The sequence below is a fragment of the Myzus persicae genome, unplaced genomic scaffold (genome assembly GCF_001856785.1).
Source record: "Myzus persicae strain clone G006 unplaced genomic scaffold, MPER_G0061.0, whole genome shotgun sequence".
In the NCBI taxonomy this organism is placed as follows: Eukaryota; Metazoa; Arthropoda; class Insecta; order Hemiptera; family Aphididae; genus Myzus; species Myzus persicae.
The window spans coordinates 12,581-25,136 of NW_019100471.1; the positions used below are offsets into that span (position 1 = coordinate 12,581).

General features: G+C 30.9%; 2 protein-coding genes and 1 non-coding gene across 3 annotated transcripts in view; 2 read left to right on the forward strand and 1 right to left on the reverse strand.

Moving 5' to 3' along the window:
* On the reverse strand, positions 1-4,000 carry LOC111026410 (MD-2-related lipid-recognition protein-like). Its single transcript, XM_022304487.1, has 3 exons — positions 3,816-4,000; positions 3,592-3,708; positions 1-330 (listed from the first exon to the last, which is right to left on the reverse strand). Exons 1-3 carry the CDS (start codon positions 3,904-3,906, stop codon positions 65-67), a joined length of 474 nt encoding a protein of 157 aa, XP_022160179.1. The 5' UTR covers positions 3,907-4,000; the 3' UTR covers positions 1-64.
* Positions 4,001-8,198: 4,198 nt separating this feature from the next.
* Positions 8,199-8,280, forward strand: Trnas-cga. Its single transcript has one exon. It is a non-coding gene; the product is annotated as a tRNA-Ser (tRNA).
* Positions 8,281-8,663: 383 nt separating this feature from the next.
* LOC111026499 (echinoderm microtubule-associated protein-like 2) overlaps positions 8,664-12,556 on the forward strand; it is a 53,561-nt gene continuing 49,668 nt past the window's right edge. The window contains exon 1 of the mRNA XM_022304612.1: positions 8,664-8,891. The gene's annotated coding sequence lies outside the window, so the exon portion shown is untranslated. The remainder of the gene's footprint in view (positions 8,892-12,556) is intronic.

Sequence of the window (12,556 nt, forward strand, 5' to 3'; positions counted from 1 at the left end):
TGACAATAAATATGTATATATATTAATATATTATATAGGTAGTTGCTAGTATTTTCCATTTCCGTTAAACGATATTGATGTCGAATTTAAAGCAGCATTGGTCGTCCCTATTAGCTTCCGGTCCGCCGTCCCAGAACTTAAACTTTACTGTGTAACTAGCCTTAGGATAGTTTTTGGATACGTATAATTTGTACAGCCAATTCTGTTCGATGTCTTTCACAATGGGACAATTTGTGTATAAGCACGCGTTCGTGTCCATGTCCATAAACGGCAAGTCCAACAGAAGGGTTTCAGCGTATAGTCTTGTCTTTGGAGCGACCGAACCGAATTCTGAAATAAATGTATACATATTTAAATGTAAAGAGGAATAAAAAATCTTTCTTAATATTTCAATATCTCAACATGTAAAATGTATATACCGGCTGTCCCGCCCGACCTTGTTAGGGCCAGAATACAGTTACGGGGGGGGGGGGGATATTGAAAACATTGAAAACAATTTCAGCCTAAATCTAATAAAAACAGTGTAAATACTATGTAAGCTAATTGGTAAATATAATTATTCAAATTCCAATTTGTCATGTACTAAAGCTACTGTATATTTACTTTATACCTACACGTGTCACGTTTGATGTTGATAATCGACGGTCATAACATAGCAACCGTGTACATATCGTATCGTACCAATTATGTCAACTAAATTTATATTTTTACTAAAAATTTATCATTGCACAATACATATCGCCAATAATAAAATAGGTACCTAGGTACTGCAAGTATCCACATATTCTATTGCGTCAAATAAGTTTAAATGTTCAATTATAATACACTTTTATCTTTGATTGCTGCCGAAAACAGACATCCTACAATTCACCAGAGTCTACAAGGAGAGGGGGGGGGTATCGCCTCTTGGCCGCCCCTGCCAAGGCCAAAGATTTGTATTTTTAATAAATATATTTGTAAAAAACTGTATATTTGAATTTTTTCGGTTAAGTAGTTTTTGAGTACCTATGTAAACTACAAACATTCGAAACTATATATCAATGTATGGAAAGATATTAACTATTGATATTTAGTAAGATAAACCTTCATACATTGTGATCTATAGTCTATACCTACGATATATTGTATGTGTATAGTGGTTATAGTATTTAAGTTGAGCGATTAAGAGGGGGGGATAATGATATAAATTATAAATACACATTGGTGTTTTTTTGTGGGGAAATAACGATTTATTATTTTTCGGTGGTTTTTAAATTTATATAAATTAATACTAAGAAAAAATTAATAAATTTGTAGGTATAATAAGTAATAACTAATAATAAGTTCCGTGGTGTCTACACTCAGTGTGTACGTTGTTAGCTCCCGGATGGGTGACCACCAGAGATTTTTAGCAACAAAGTCCTTGCCGCACATGAAATACGTATTTTAAACCAACCGTTCCCCCTTAGTTTACAAGGGGCCCTTACAAACATCTAATGCTCTTAGTTGCCAGGCTTAGTTCAATAAATAAAATTAAAAAAACTAATAAACAAAAATGTAAGGGAACTATAGTTTATACCAACAATTCTAAAAGGTGATATAATAATCAATACGTGGTCTTGAGTATTGTGTTCATGTGTGTTAGAAATTTATGAAATATCATATCAAATATCCCTGCTGACCGTCTCCGCTCAGAATCGTTTTTAGTAAATTTAATTTGAATTTGACACATAGGTACTTTACTAGTGATCCACTCTACACCTATACTGTACAGCAGACTGCAAAGTTGAACCAACTTGTCCAACTTTCTATAATTATATTTGGTATTACATATTATATAAATATGATTAATGAATTCTACAGTTTTATACATACATGGAAAGTAGAATAAATTATGTAAACACATACAAATTACTAGAACTAAACGATAAGAAGACTATATTTTGTAATAATAATAAAACAATTTTCTTTATCTACAAAACATTAATTATAATATACTGTCATCTCATTCAAATATGCTCGAAATATGCTTGAAATGTGATTAAAAAATAATTTATTTATAGACTATGTACTAGTAGCTACACGCAGATTCTTGTGTTATTTAAAATTAACCTATAGGTAGTAAAGAATTCTTATACTTTTATTAGGTGGGTACAACTTGAGAATAATTGTAATTTAAAATATCTAGGTAAATGCATATAAAGAGTACATAGGTATCTACATACCTACCAAATAATATGATAAATAATATTAAATTGATATTTATAAGTAATAACTAATAAGTACTAACTATTCATATTTATAAAACCTATATTAGAATTATTGATTATTCATATAAATTCATATTATAACTACAGTAATGTAATTAACTATAAAAAATTCTGCTCATTAGTTTCTTTTTTAGTAGGTAATAAAAATTAATTCAAATTGATAGTTGTAAATGATACAATCGTTGTATATATACCTACAATATACATAATATATATAATATATATTTTATAGTATTTTTATGATTTTTGCCTAAATTTATTTGTCAACGATATAATATATACATATATCATACATTATGTATATAATTAACGGCAGGGATGACGAAGCGATGACTAGGCGATATGCTGAACGATAAAGAATAGTTTAGAGTTTTAGACCATATAGCTATATATTATTTTACTTGATACAGAGTGTATATATTATAGATACTATTCTACATATTATAATAGATACTATTCTACATATTCTAAAATGTTTTTTTTTCATTATAGTTGGATTTCAAAACGTCGGAGAAAGGTAGGTGTTTCAATGATATAGGCAAGTCGTATGTACTAAATTCTACTATGTCACACTATGTTGTTAATCATATTGTATTATTAAGGTAGGTCGTATAGGAACCACCAAAACTGTCCCAGTATAGATTCTGTAATTGTATGTATTGTATTATAAATTGGGATTAATTTCAGTCAACATTTTCATTACTAAAAAAAACTCACTACAATTTTGAACTCGGTACATCAACATTTTCAAAATAATTATTCAATAATTATGTGTAATTAGTTTATACAAGAAAAATCTGGATTTTCATTTGAAAAACAGAAGTTTGCATATCCACCGTAGTACTCTTTAAGTAATACAGAAAAATATCAAGACCTTGAATACTTCGTATTATGGTCTTAAGTATGTTTAAAAATTCCAAAAATCAGAATTTGAGCATGTTTGATGAATATTTTTGTATATTTTATGTACCTATAATTTGACAATAGAACAATGCAGTTTAAAATATGCTGTACCTATTTATTATTTTTGCACATAACACTTATTTTGATAAACATTACATACTTGTCACAGTAATAGGAGACCTGCGTGGCTGCGTTATCTTATGTACGTATAGGGTTATTTAATTGTATTATAAATACCTATTATGTGTTCGGTGTGTTATGTGCATTTTGCATTCTACATTTTATACTATACATATTACGGAATATAACATATATCTACCTAAGTGTCCTATAACACCTACCTACCTACCTTCCTACCTATACTAACATAATATTATGACTAGTTTTTGTTTCTAATTATTGTGTTATTTGTCTATTTAAAGAATACTTATATACATACTAGGTTTATATTTAAATGTGATAGACGAGTTAACGGTTTGTGGCAATTCACATGGTAGGTTGTCTAAGGCTTCGGGACATGGATCAACAAACATATCGTAAACATTACATCGAGTATCTGAAAAAAAAGAAACAACAAGTAATAAAAAACGGAGTAAAATTTGATCAACATAATATTATAATTTATAACCAATGCAAGCATTGAAGCATCGATGCAATACTCACTCCGGCTGCACATGCGATAGTTTTTTATTTGTTCGGCGTTCACTGCACTTGCAGCAAACATTAATCCTACAGTTAACACGAAAATCACCATCGTGTAACGGAATCAGTAACTCACACTAATGACTGGCACAAGAAAACTTTGAAGTCAGTGTTTGTGGTTTGGTACAATTTATCACACTGCGATAGCCGATAACCCGCGGTGAGGTTATCGTTTAAATACATGTAGAGCACCACACAATTTTTTTATTCCAAAGTGGGGGTTTATCCAATTAATTTGAATTTATATGTCATTAATGTAAGTAGGTACCCATGTATATATAGTGTATACACATTTTACTGGTTAGTGGTTAGATATATCAAAATCAAATAATACGAAGCGTCAAACATGTTTATCATTCATACTGTAAATAGTAGGAATATACTTCTAAGTTATATAAATTATGTGTACATAATATATAGTTTACGCTATACATATTAAAACCCAAATGGACCTATAGCCATTTGCTATTTAATTTAGCAGATGGCAGAAGAATTGTGGATTCTCAAATACACAATACTAAATTTTAGATATCAGTTTAAAATTTAAATCATTTGATTCATTAGTTGCAGAGATTTCGCAGTTTCATTTATTTCTTTGACCAACAGTTATGTATCAGTAATGAACCATCTAAAAAAAAATCGAGTTACTCGTGATCACCAAATAGGGGTAATAAAATTTTATTGAATAGTCTTAAAAATGAGTTCTCCGATAATATTACCAGGTAATCCTGATTTACATTTTACATACGAAAGATTCACAACCATCTAAAATGTAAATAATAATTTGTTCATTTTATGATGCACATGTTATAAATAGCAAATATAGGTAGGTACTTAAAATCATTTTCTCAAAAAGTATAACTTTCCTTCTTATCTATAAAGATAAATATTTAAAAGGCTTAAATGTTAATTACTTAGATACGTAAATAAATATATTTGTTTAAGGTTAATGTTTTTCCTAAAATTGATTTAGACGTGAATTATTTAATGACTATAATATAAACTATAAAGAACATTAGCCGTGATAGGTACCTAGATATATACATTATAAGAATATTATGAGTCAACTGTAACAATTTAAAATGTATATTTTATAAGAGAGTATCCTTATTTATTTATGATTTTATTCACAGCATTTCTCTTAAATTTTTTTTTCTTTTCCCAATAGGTAGTTTATCTCGTAGATAAACCACAAAACCACTGTATATAAGGCCATGTTCAGTTCATAGTTTTTATTATATGTATAGGTACCTACATATTGATGCTATATCGTTATGACTAGGGTACAAAGGACTTGTAGCATTTGCATGTTTGTTTTGCACTATCAGAAAAATAGCAGAGTAAGAAACAAATACGTTTCATACTGAAACAAAGCTAGTTTTTAAATTTTATTTTGCATATAAATGTATATTTTGAGTTTTTTTTTTGGATTTAATGCATATTTCTTCGATTATATGCGGTAAGATGCATAATTTCAATAATTTAATTTTTTATCAATACCTTCCGCGATTTTGTTTAATTTAAATATTTTAATACGACCAAAATAATGTTGAATTTAAAATTATTTGAAATTTTGATCATTACGGTAATTGGTAAGTTGAATTAATATTATTCATAAATTATCAGTGATGCTCGAAAATTATTTTATATACCTACTCATGCAAAATTACTATGTTCTGGAACAAAATGACTAAAATTGTTATTCTTTGTGTTAATATGTAACTTCGTCTAAATTTAAAATTAAAATTACTATAAATAAAAGCTGTGTTTATGTTTTTTTTTTTGATATTTTGGTTACAAAATTAACTACTTATGTAGAAACTTGTTTTAAATTTTCAAATGTTAACTATAAAAGTTGAACATTGAATACATTTGTAACTACAAAATCATTTATTTCAATTTTCAATTTGGGAAATGTTGTCAAAGTTTGAACTTTAAATGATTATAAAACAAAAATGTGCCTAATATTTTTCAACTGCTATTGTAACAATATACCAAGAGTCTTGTATAAGATTTCCATGCTTTTTGGCAAACCAATAACATTTTATTGATATTCATAGAAAAAAAAATGAGGATTGAAAATGTCCGTCAACAGCTTACAACGAGTAAAAATATTTTGAAAATGTTATCAAATATATGAATTTATGAGAAAAACATTTAATGTGAATTTCAAGTGTCCACAGTAATTCATTTTTGGATAAGAAAATTGCTACAAGAGAAATCGACTATCGAGTGGATATCCAATGTTGTAAATATTTCAACTTCAAACGCCCATAAAAATTTAATTTGACTTTCCTTTAGACATTTTTTTTTGATAAAGTTAGACAAACTTATAAGGAATCTTGTTTTACATTTTTAAATCTTAGATATAAAAAGGAAAATTTTTATGAATTTCTAACTCAAAATAATTTATTAACTTTCGTGATTTTTCCGAATTTTGTCAAAATTCAAAATTAAAACGCTCATAAAATATTATTGTGGATATACGCCCAAATTTTTGTTTAATTTAAACTAACAACAACTTACGAGAAACATTGCATACATTTTCAAGTTAATTGACAGACCGATATTTAAAAAAAACAATTAACAATCGAAAATTTCATATATCTATAAATAGCTGAATAGGAGTCAAAATATTTTGAAAATTTTATGGTATATGAAAATGGTAACAAAAACATTCAGTGAAAAATTCATGCATCTATGGTAATTTTTTTTAGAGTTACACTAAAAACTAAAATCGAATTTTTCGAAAACCAATTTTGTGTACCAACTATCACGTTTTCCCTTAATTTTTTGTTTGTATTCTTGTCGCTTTTTAAGACTATTGGGGATTTTAGCACCAAACCGTGATGATAGACACACAAAAATAATAATAAAACTCACATCATTGTAAAATCAATACAGTAATACACTCATCACATCTCTCAGAATCTAAAACATTTTTCAAACTACTTATTCAACTCATTAGAAGAAAAATTAACATCACTAACAATAATAATTCAAGCACTTTAATTTTAAAGTAAATATTAATTTGTATTATGCCTTCTTTTGTTGATCAAATTTATTATTTCAAATGTACTAGTTTACCTACGACCCATAAAGAAACTACTTTTGTTATAAATTATTAATCGATGTGCTCTGGTGCCCTCAATAATTACAATACAATACGAATCTTTGTTTTGCTATTTACTACCTATTTTCAATGAATAATTTTGAATACACAATTCTTAAAAATGTATGAAGCTAATTATTTTTAGAGGCAATAAATAGTATTTACGATTTTGGTGTTTATAAAGCTTTCACCCGAATATAATATTTTGTATTGACATCTCCACATTGGTAAATATAGATTATAGGTACATAATAGGTATATTGTATAATCATTTCAAGGGACACCAATTTTTTTTCAATTCTAAGAGTCCAATCTTTTAGTTTTTCCAATTTGATTTGGTTAGTGGATAGAAATTTAGAAAGTGCCCACATAAAAAACAATTAGAATATTTGTACTTAAAATTTGTTTGTCTTTGTGTTGCATTACAAAAAGTCTCATTTAATTTTTAATTGAATCCATAGGTATACAGGTTAGGTTATTAGTTATTAATATTAATAATTTATGTACGCTGTAGAGTAAACCCATAATATATATACGTCTATATGACTATATGACTGGGTTCAATTAAAAACCGAATTAGACTTTTCAATACAAAAACAAACAAATTTTAACCACATCGACAACGTTGTCAATCCTGAGTCTGAAAAAAATGGGTATGACATTTTGTACCTATCCGTAATAATTTTTTTTCGTTTGAAGACTTAGTGATTTAGGTAGGTATGGATGTATTTTTTTCTTATGGAAACTTACGTACGGGTGTATTTTTTGTGTGAGGGAAGTACCCATGACCCATCATGGGTGATTTTTAACTATACTGTATCTTGTGTCTGAGAACTTAATTTCACCCAGTGGTTATTGCTTGCTGTGCCTTCTAATGTCTTAATCTTTAAAGAAAGTGACCTATGAGTAAAGGTCACAATAAGGTTATTACTTATTTATCAAAATATCAACATACATATTACATACTAAAATCTAAATTAGTGTGCACTGTGCCGTTACCATACCTATAGGTTAGAGGTTAAAGGTACCAACTTAAATGTCTTTTAAAACGTCGATTACACTTTCATTTTGATTAAGTTTTTTTTTAATATCTTCTTTAGAATAATTATGTCACATACAATATTATTCACACATGTAAATTTGTCACATTTACATCATGTGCAACATATCATTAAAATCGCGTAATCGCTTTCGCGCTTAAATAACGACGATAATCGACCTTGCCGGCGTGAGCTGCGGTGTCCGAGTGGTTAAGGAGTTGGACTCGAAATCCAATGGGCTCTGCCCGCACAGGTTCGAATCCTGTCCGCAGCGGAATGAAACTTTTTGACAGTTTTTCTCGAGCTTTCCTATCGTTCATCGATACGCAGCGATTCGTTTATCGTACGCGTCCACACGGGAAAACGCCTCGGTGACGCTCCGGCGGGTCTCAGAACTCGCAGAGGAAAAAAATCGTGTACCGTTTATGGCAAATTTTTTTCGACGTGTCACTGTCTACTGGACAACAACAACAAGCCAACGACAACAACAACAACCACTCCAAGTCCATTGCACGGTAATTCCCCGGTCTGTTTAGCACCGGGACGACGGCCACACTGTAAACACCGCCGCCGCCGCCGGTTGCCATGAGTTACACCTACAGGCAACTACTCCGCTCTACTACGACTGCCGCGGACTGCCACCCCACACACTCGTCCACAGTCGGTCCGTCGCTGTGTTTGTTGACGTTAAGCTCGTTCGTCGCCGCTGTTGTTTTCGTCGTTTTTCGTTTTCGTTTTCGTTTTTTTTTTGGGGGGCTTTTTAACTTTCGCTCAGTTTTAAATTTGTTTTTCGCTCACACGTACACGAATCTTTGGATCTAGAAAACATCATGTCCGGACGTGTTTTTGTAGCAGTGAAGTGACATTTCGCGAAGGAGACCAAACGTGAGTAGTACCCATGAATCAATCATAGCTTTATCGTTGTCATTAAGCAATATTATCGTCGTGTAGTCTAGTGCATCTATCGCTTTTAGGTGAATCTTACTTGTCGCCCGCATAGAATTGGTTTCGGGAGGCCATATACTCACTGTTATATTCTTTCCACAAACTTGCTTATCGGTTAGGTATTAAAATCTCCCGGACTGGACACATCAATGGATGGTTCACATCAATGTAGACCACCTACCTATAGTATAATATTGTGTTATCGAAGAGCGATTTCTGTGTCCGTCAGTTTGAATTCACACGGTTCGGCATAACTGTAAAAGAGAATCGTAGTTCGGTCACATAACCACCGGTTAAACAATCCAGATTCCAGGTTGAAAAAAGTCTACACCTGTTTCGTTTCCAGGTAGAAACTTTGAAACGAATAAATGACTACAACAACAAAAACAAAACCAACAACAACAATAACTACGATGACGATAATATTATTATTGTCGGTGGTGTTCACTCGACGACACGCGTGCTTGGTGCTTCACAATATTCGTTTATTATCATCACGCGATAAGACGATTATACATTTTTATATACGGACACCTGTAGTGGCTGTGTGGCAGCGCATGTGTGTTTGTGTGATTATTCCGGCTACAGTCGTGTGCTCGTGTCGCTAGATCTTCGATCATTACAATTATTATGTAACATTATCATTATACATTAGGTAATTATGTTGTTCGTACCTATACGCGCGTCTGGCGTCGCGATATTTCAATATCGTTCAACACACAAATTGCAGAAACGCCGTCTTACGCTAAGATATTTAATATACCAGGCAGTTGGTATTGTAATTTGCCGAGGTCTCGTCGGGAATTATTTTTTTGGTCTTACACTTTAAGGCACAATGTCCTATATGTCTGAAAAACTGCGTGCCTAGTTAATATTGTTATCGTGCGATAATCACAATGATTTATATTATTATGACTTATGAGTAATGTACAAAATACACGAGTGGATCTCGAAACTGGTTATAGTCGGATTATATCAAATTATTCCGACTTCTGAGGTCGATTGATTATGGATGTTTAAGTTACATTTTAGTTGAATACAAATTTTAGTCTTTATACACATAGGCACAAGGTGCCATTATAACAATAATTATCAATACATTACTTTAATTATATTCTTTTGAATGGATTATATTTGTATTTAGGTATTTATTTTTAAACATCATCACGAGCTTAAATAATATAAGATAGGTATACAAATACTTAAATATAATATATGAATAACTATTTGTGTCAAGTTTTGTAATAAGGTAATTCAGTACGTTCTAAAGTAGTGTTTACATTGTTTTAATACGTTATTTTGACATACGATGAGTGATGACAGACCTGAGTGTTTGTGATATTTGAATGGTTAAAGAGATTAACATAAAATACGACGAATTATTTCATAAAATCGTAATAACAGTTGAAACTGTATTATTTAATCATATTGTAAAGTCTCATATATATATATATGTATGTATATATTATATACCTAGCTAACATTTATTACATGTAACTATGTAAGTACCTGCTTAGACTGTGTTTGTGACTAGTATGTAACAGGTGTTTATACATTTTTTTAGTTTGTTTACTTTTTAGGGTTGTTAAAAATATCTCCTTTTTTGTAGAAACTACAATATTATTTATATTTCTATATTATATATATATTAAAATATAACGTAAGCGGCTTCTGTAAATTATTATTGACTATTGTTATTATTATTGTTGGAAGACTATAATGGCAGTGTGAATTTTGCTGGCTAATCGGTTCTCATAAATCTTTGAACCATGTGTAATCGAATATCTGTCGACGAAAACGGGCGGTGGTAAACTCTCCCGATTGTATGGTAAACTCTCCCGATTTTTAAAACTAGTAAACTCTCCCGATGGTAAACTCTCCCGGGTAAATATTATGTTTACCTGAAAGAAATGTATAAACTCTCCCAAGNACGAAAACTACGTTAAAATGTCACTATAATATTATAATAGTTAGTAGTTACACCCCACCCGCGTGATCTTTCATTATTATGTTTCATCACCGGCTAATGCGGAGAAAACCATTGTGTTTCTTGTTATTCAACCCGTAGTCAAATAAAATATGAATCGAGGCAACGGATCCTAATTGAAATTGTAGGCAGGTATACAATTCACCGAATGAGCGTGCCATAGTCCAAATAATTACGTTTGACAATGATGTTCGGCAGAAATTTCCATAATGCGTTTTTTTCGTCAAAACATCTTAACATAGTAACATCCTTGATGGTAAAATTTATATTAATTTAAAAAAATTGTGAAAAATCGGTTAGAGTTTCGTCAACATGGTCATTTGCGCATTGTATCGATTCACCATGATGTATTTTATATTACATATAATACGAGGACTACTGGTTTTCAAAAGAACCGTATAAAATGATTGGCGTCCTTCGATTATTGTCTAATAATAATTTAGTGCATAATATCATATATATATATCATTTTTTCCCGATCGCGCAGAGAGTGAGAGTCTTATGGAAAAAAACTTGATGGATAATATTGTTACAGATACCTATACCTATACCCATCGTTATTGTTGTTGGCGTCTGTTAGTCGAAGTGTTTATCAGGTGTGTCCTAAAACTACCTTTATATTTATAATATGCTGGACGCACCTGTTGTGAGTCTCGAATTCTGAAAAAAAAATGTAAAGAATAAGGTTTTTTGTTGCATCCTATAGACCGAATAACATTCCAAAAATGGTGTTTCTTAAATAATAATATGAAACAATGTAAGAAAGCGAATATTTGTGAGCTATATAGGTTTCGACTTCATAATAAGCCGTAGGACTTAGGGTTGTAGGTAATTTTAACATGCCATGTTATACTATTATTTTTTTATTGATTAATGTGATTACTTTTACAAAATAGAGCCATATTTCAGAATTACATTTCACATAATATACACAAGGTCAAAAGCCTTAGTTGTTGAAGCCTAAAATAAGAGCTATATACGATATACCTACTTGTGAAAGGTCGTTTTTCAGTTAATACGTAGATATTTCATAAAATACCTATTCAATTCATATTTCCTTGTTTTTGATGGGTAAGAAATTTTAACTTTTACACTATAATTTTAACTATATTTTCATGAAAAAGATAATTCATAATTCTCCAAAAAAGGGGAAGGTTAAATACCTCATGATATGGATGTAGCCGGTGATGCTGACGCATCACAATCGAGCTGTATCATGCCCGTCTATTGACTACTGGTTGACGATGTCAACAACGACGCTCCAAGGGGAAATGTTTACGTAAACACGGTGTAAATATATATATATATATGTACCTATATATAATATATAGTACAGCGACGATGACGATTATATCATCCGTGAATATGATTGAACTCTTGTGGTTTGAAATGGAAAGAAGAAAAAAAAAATTCAAACGCTACGATGATTAACCGACTGCGGCGGCTACGGCAGTAGCCATGACCCGTTTTACCCTATCGGACCGACCGAGAGACAATATTATATTATATACGCACGGCGAGAAATTAGTTTAAGGCGTAGGTACACACCTCCACCCCCGCCGCCACCATCGTCGTACTTACGGTTGCTGCTGCAGTCGACAGCAGCCAGTCGGATTCC

Excerpts from the sequence above, each read along its gene's own strand:
- LOC111026410 (XM_022304487.1), bottom strand. The coding sequence starts at position 3,906 with ATGGTGATTTTCGTGTTAACTGTAGGATTAATGTTTGCTGCAAGTGCA. Across the intron at positions 3,709-3,815 it reads CTATCGCATGTGCAGCCGGA|ATACTCGATGTAATGTTTAC; the intron begins GTGAGTATTGCA and ends CTTTTTTTTCAG. Across the intron at positions 331-3,591 it reads CACATTTAAATATAAACCTA|AATTCGGTTCGGTCGCTCCA; the intron begins GTATGTATATAA and ends CATTTATTTCAG.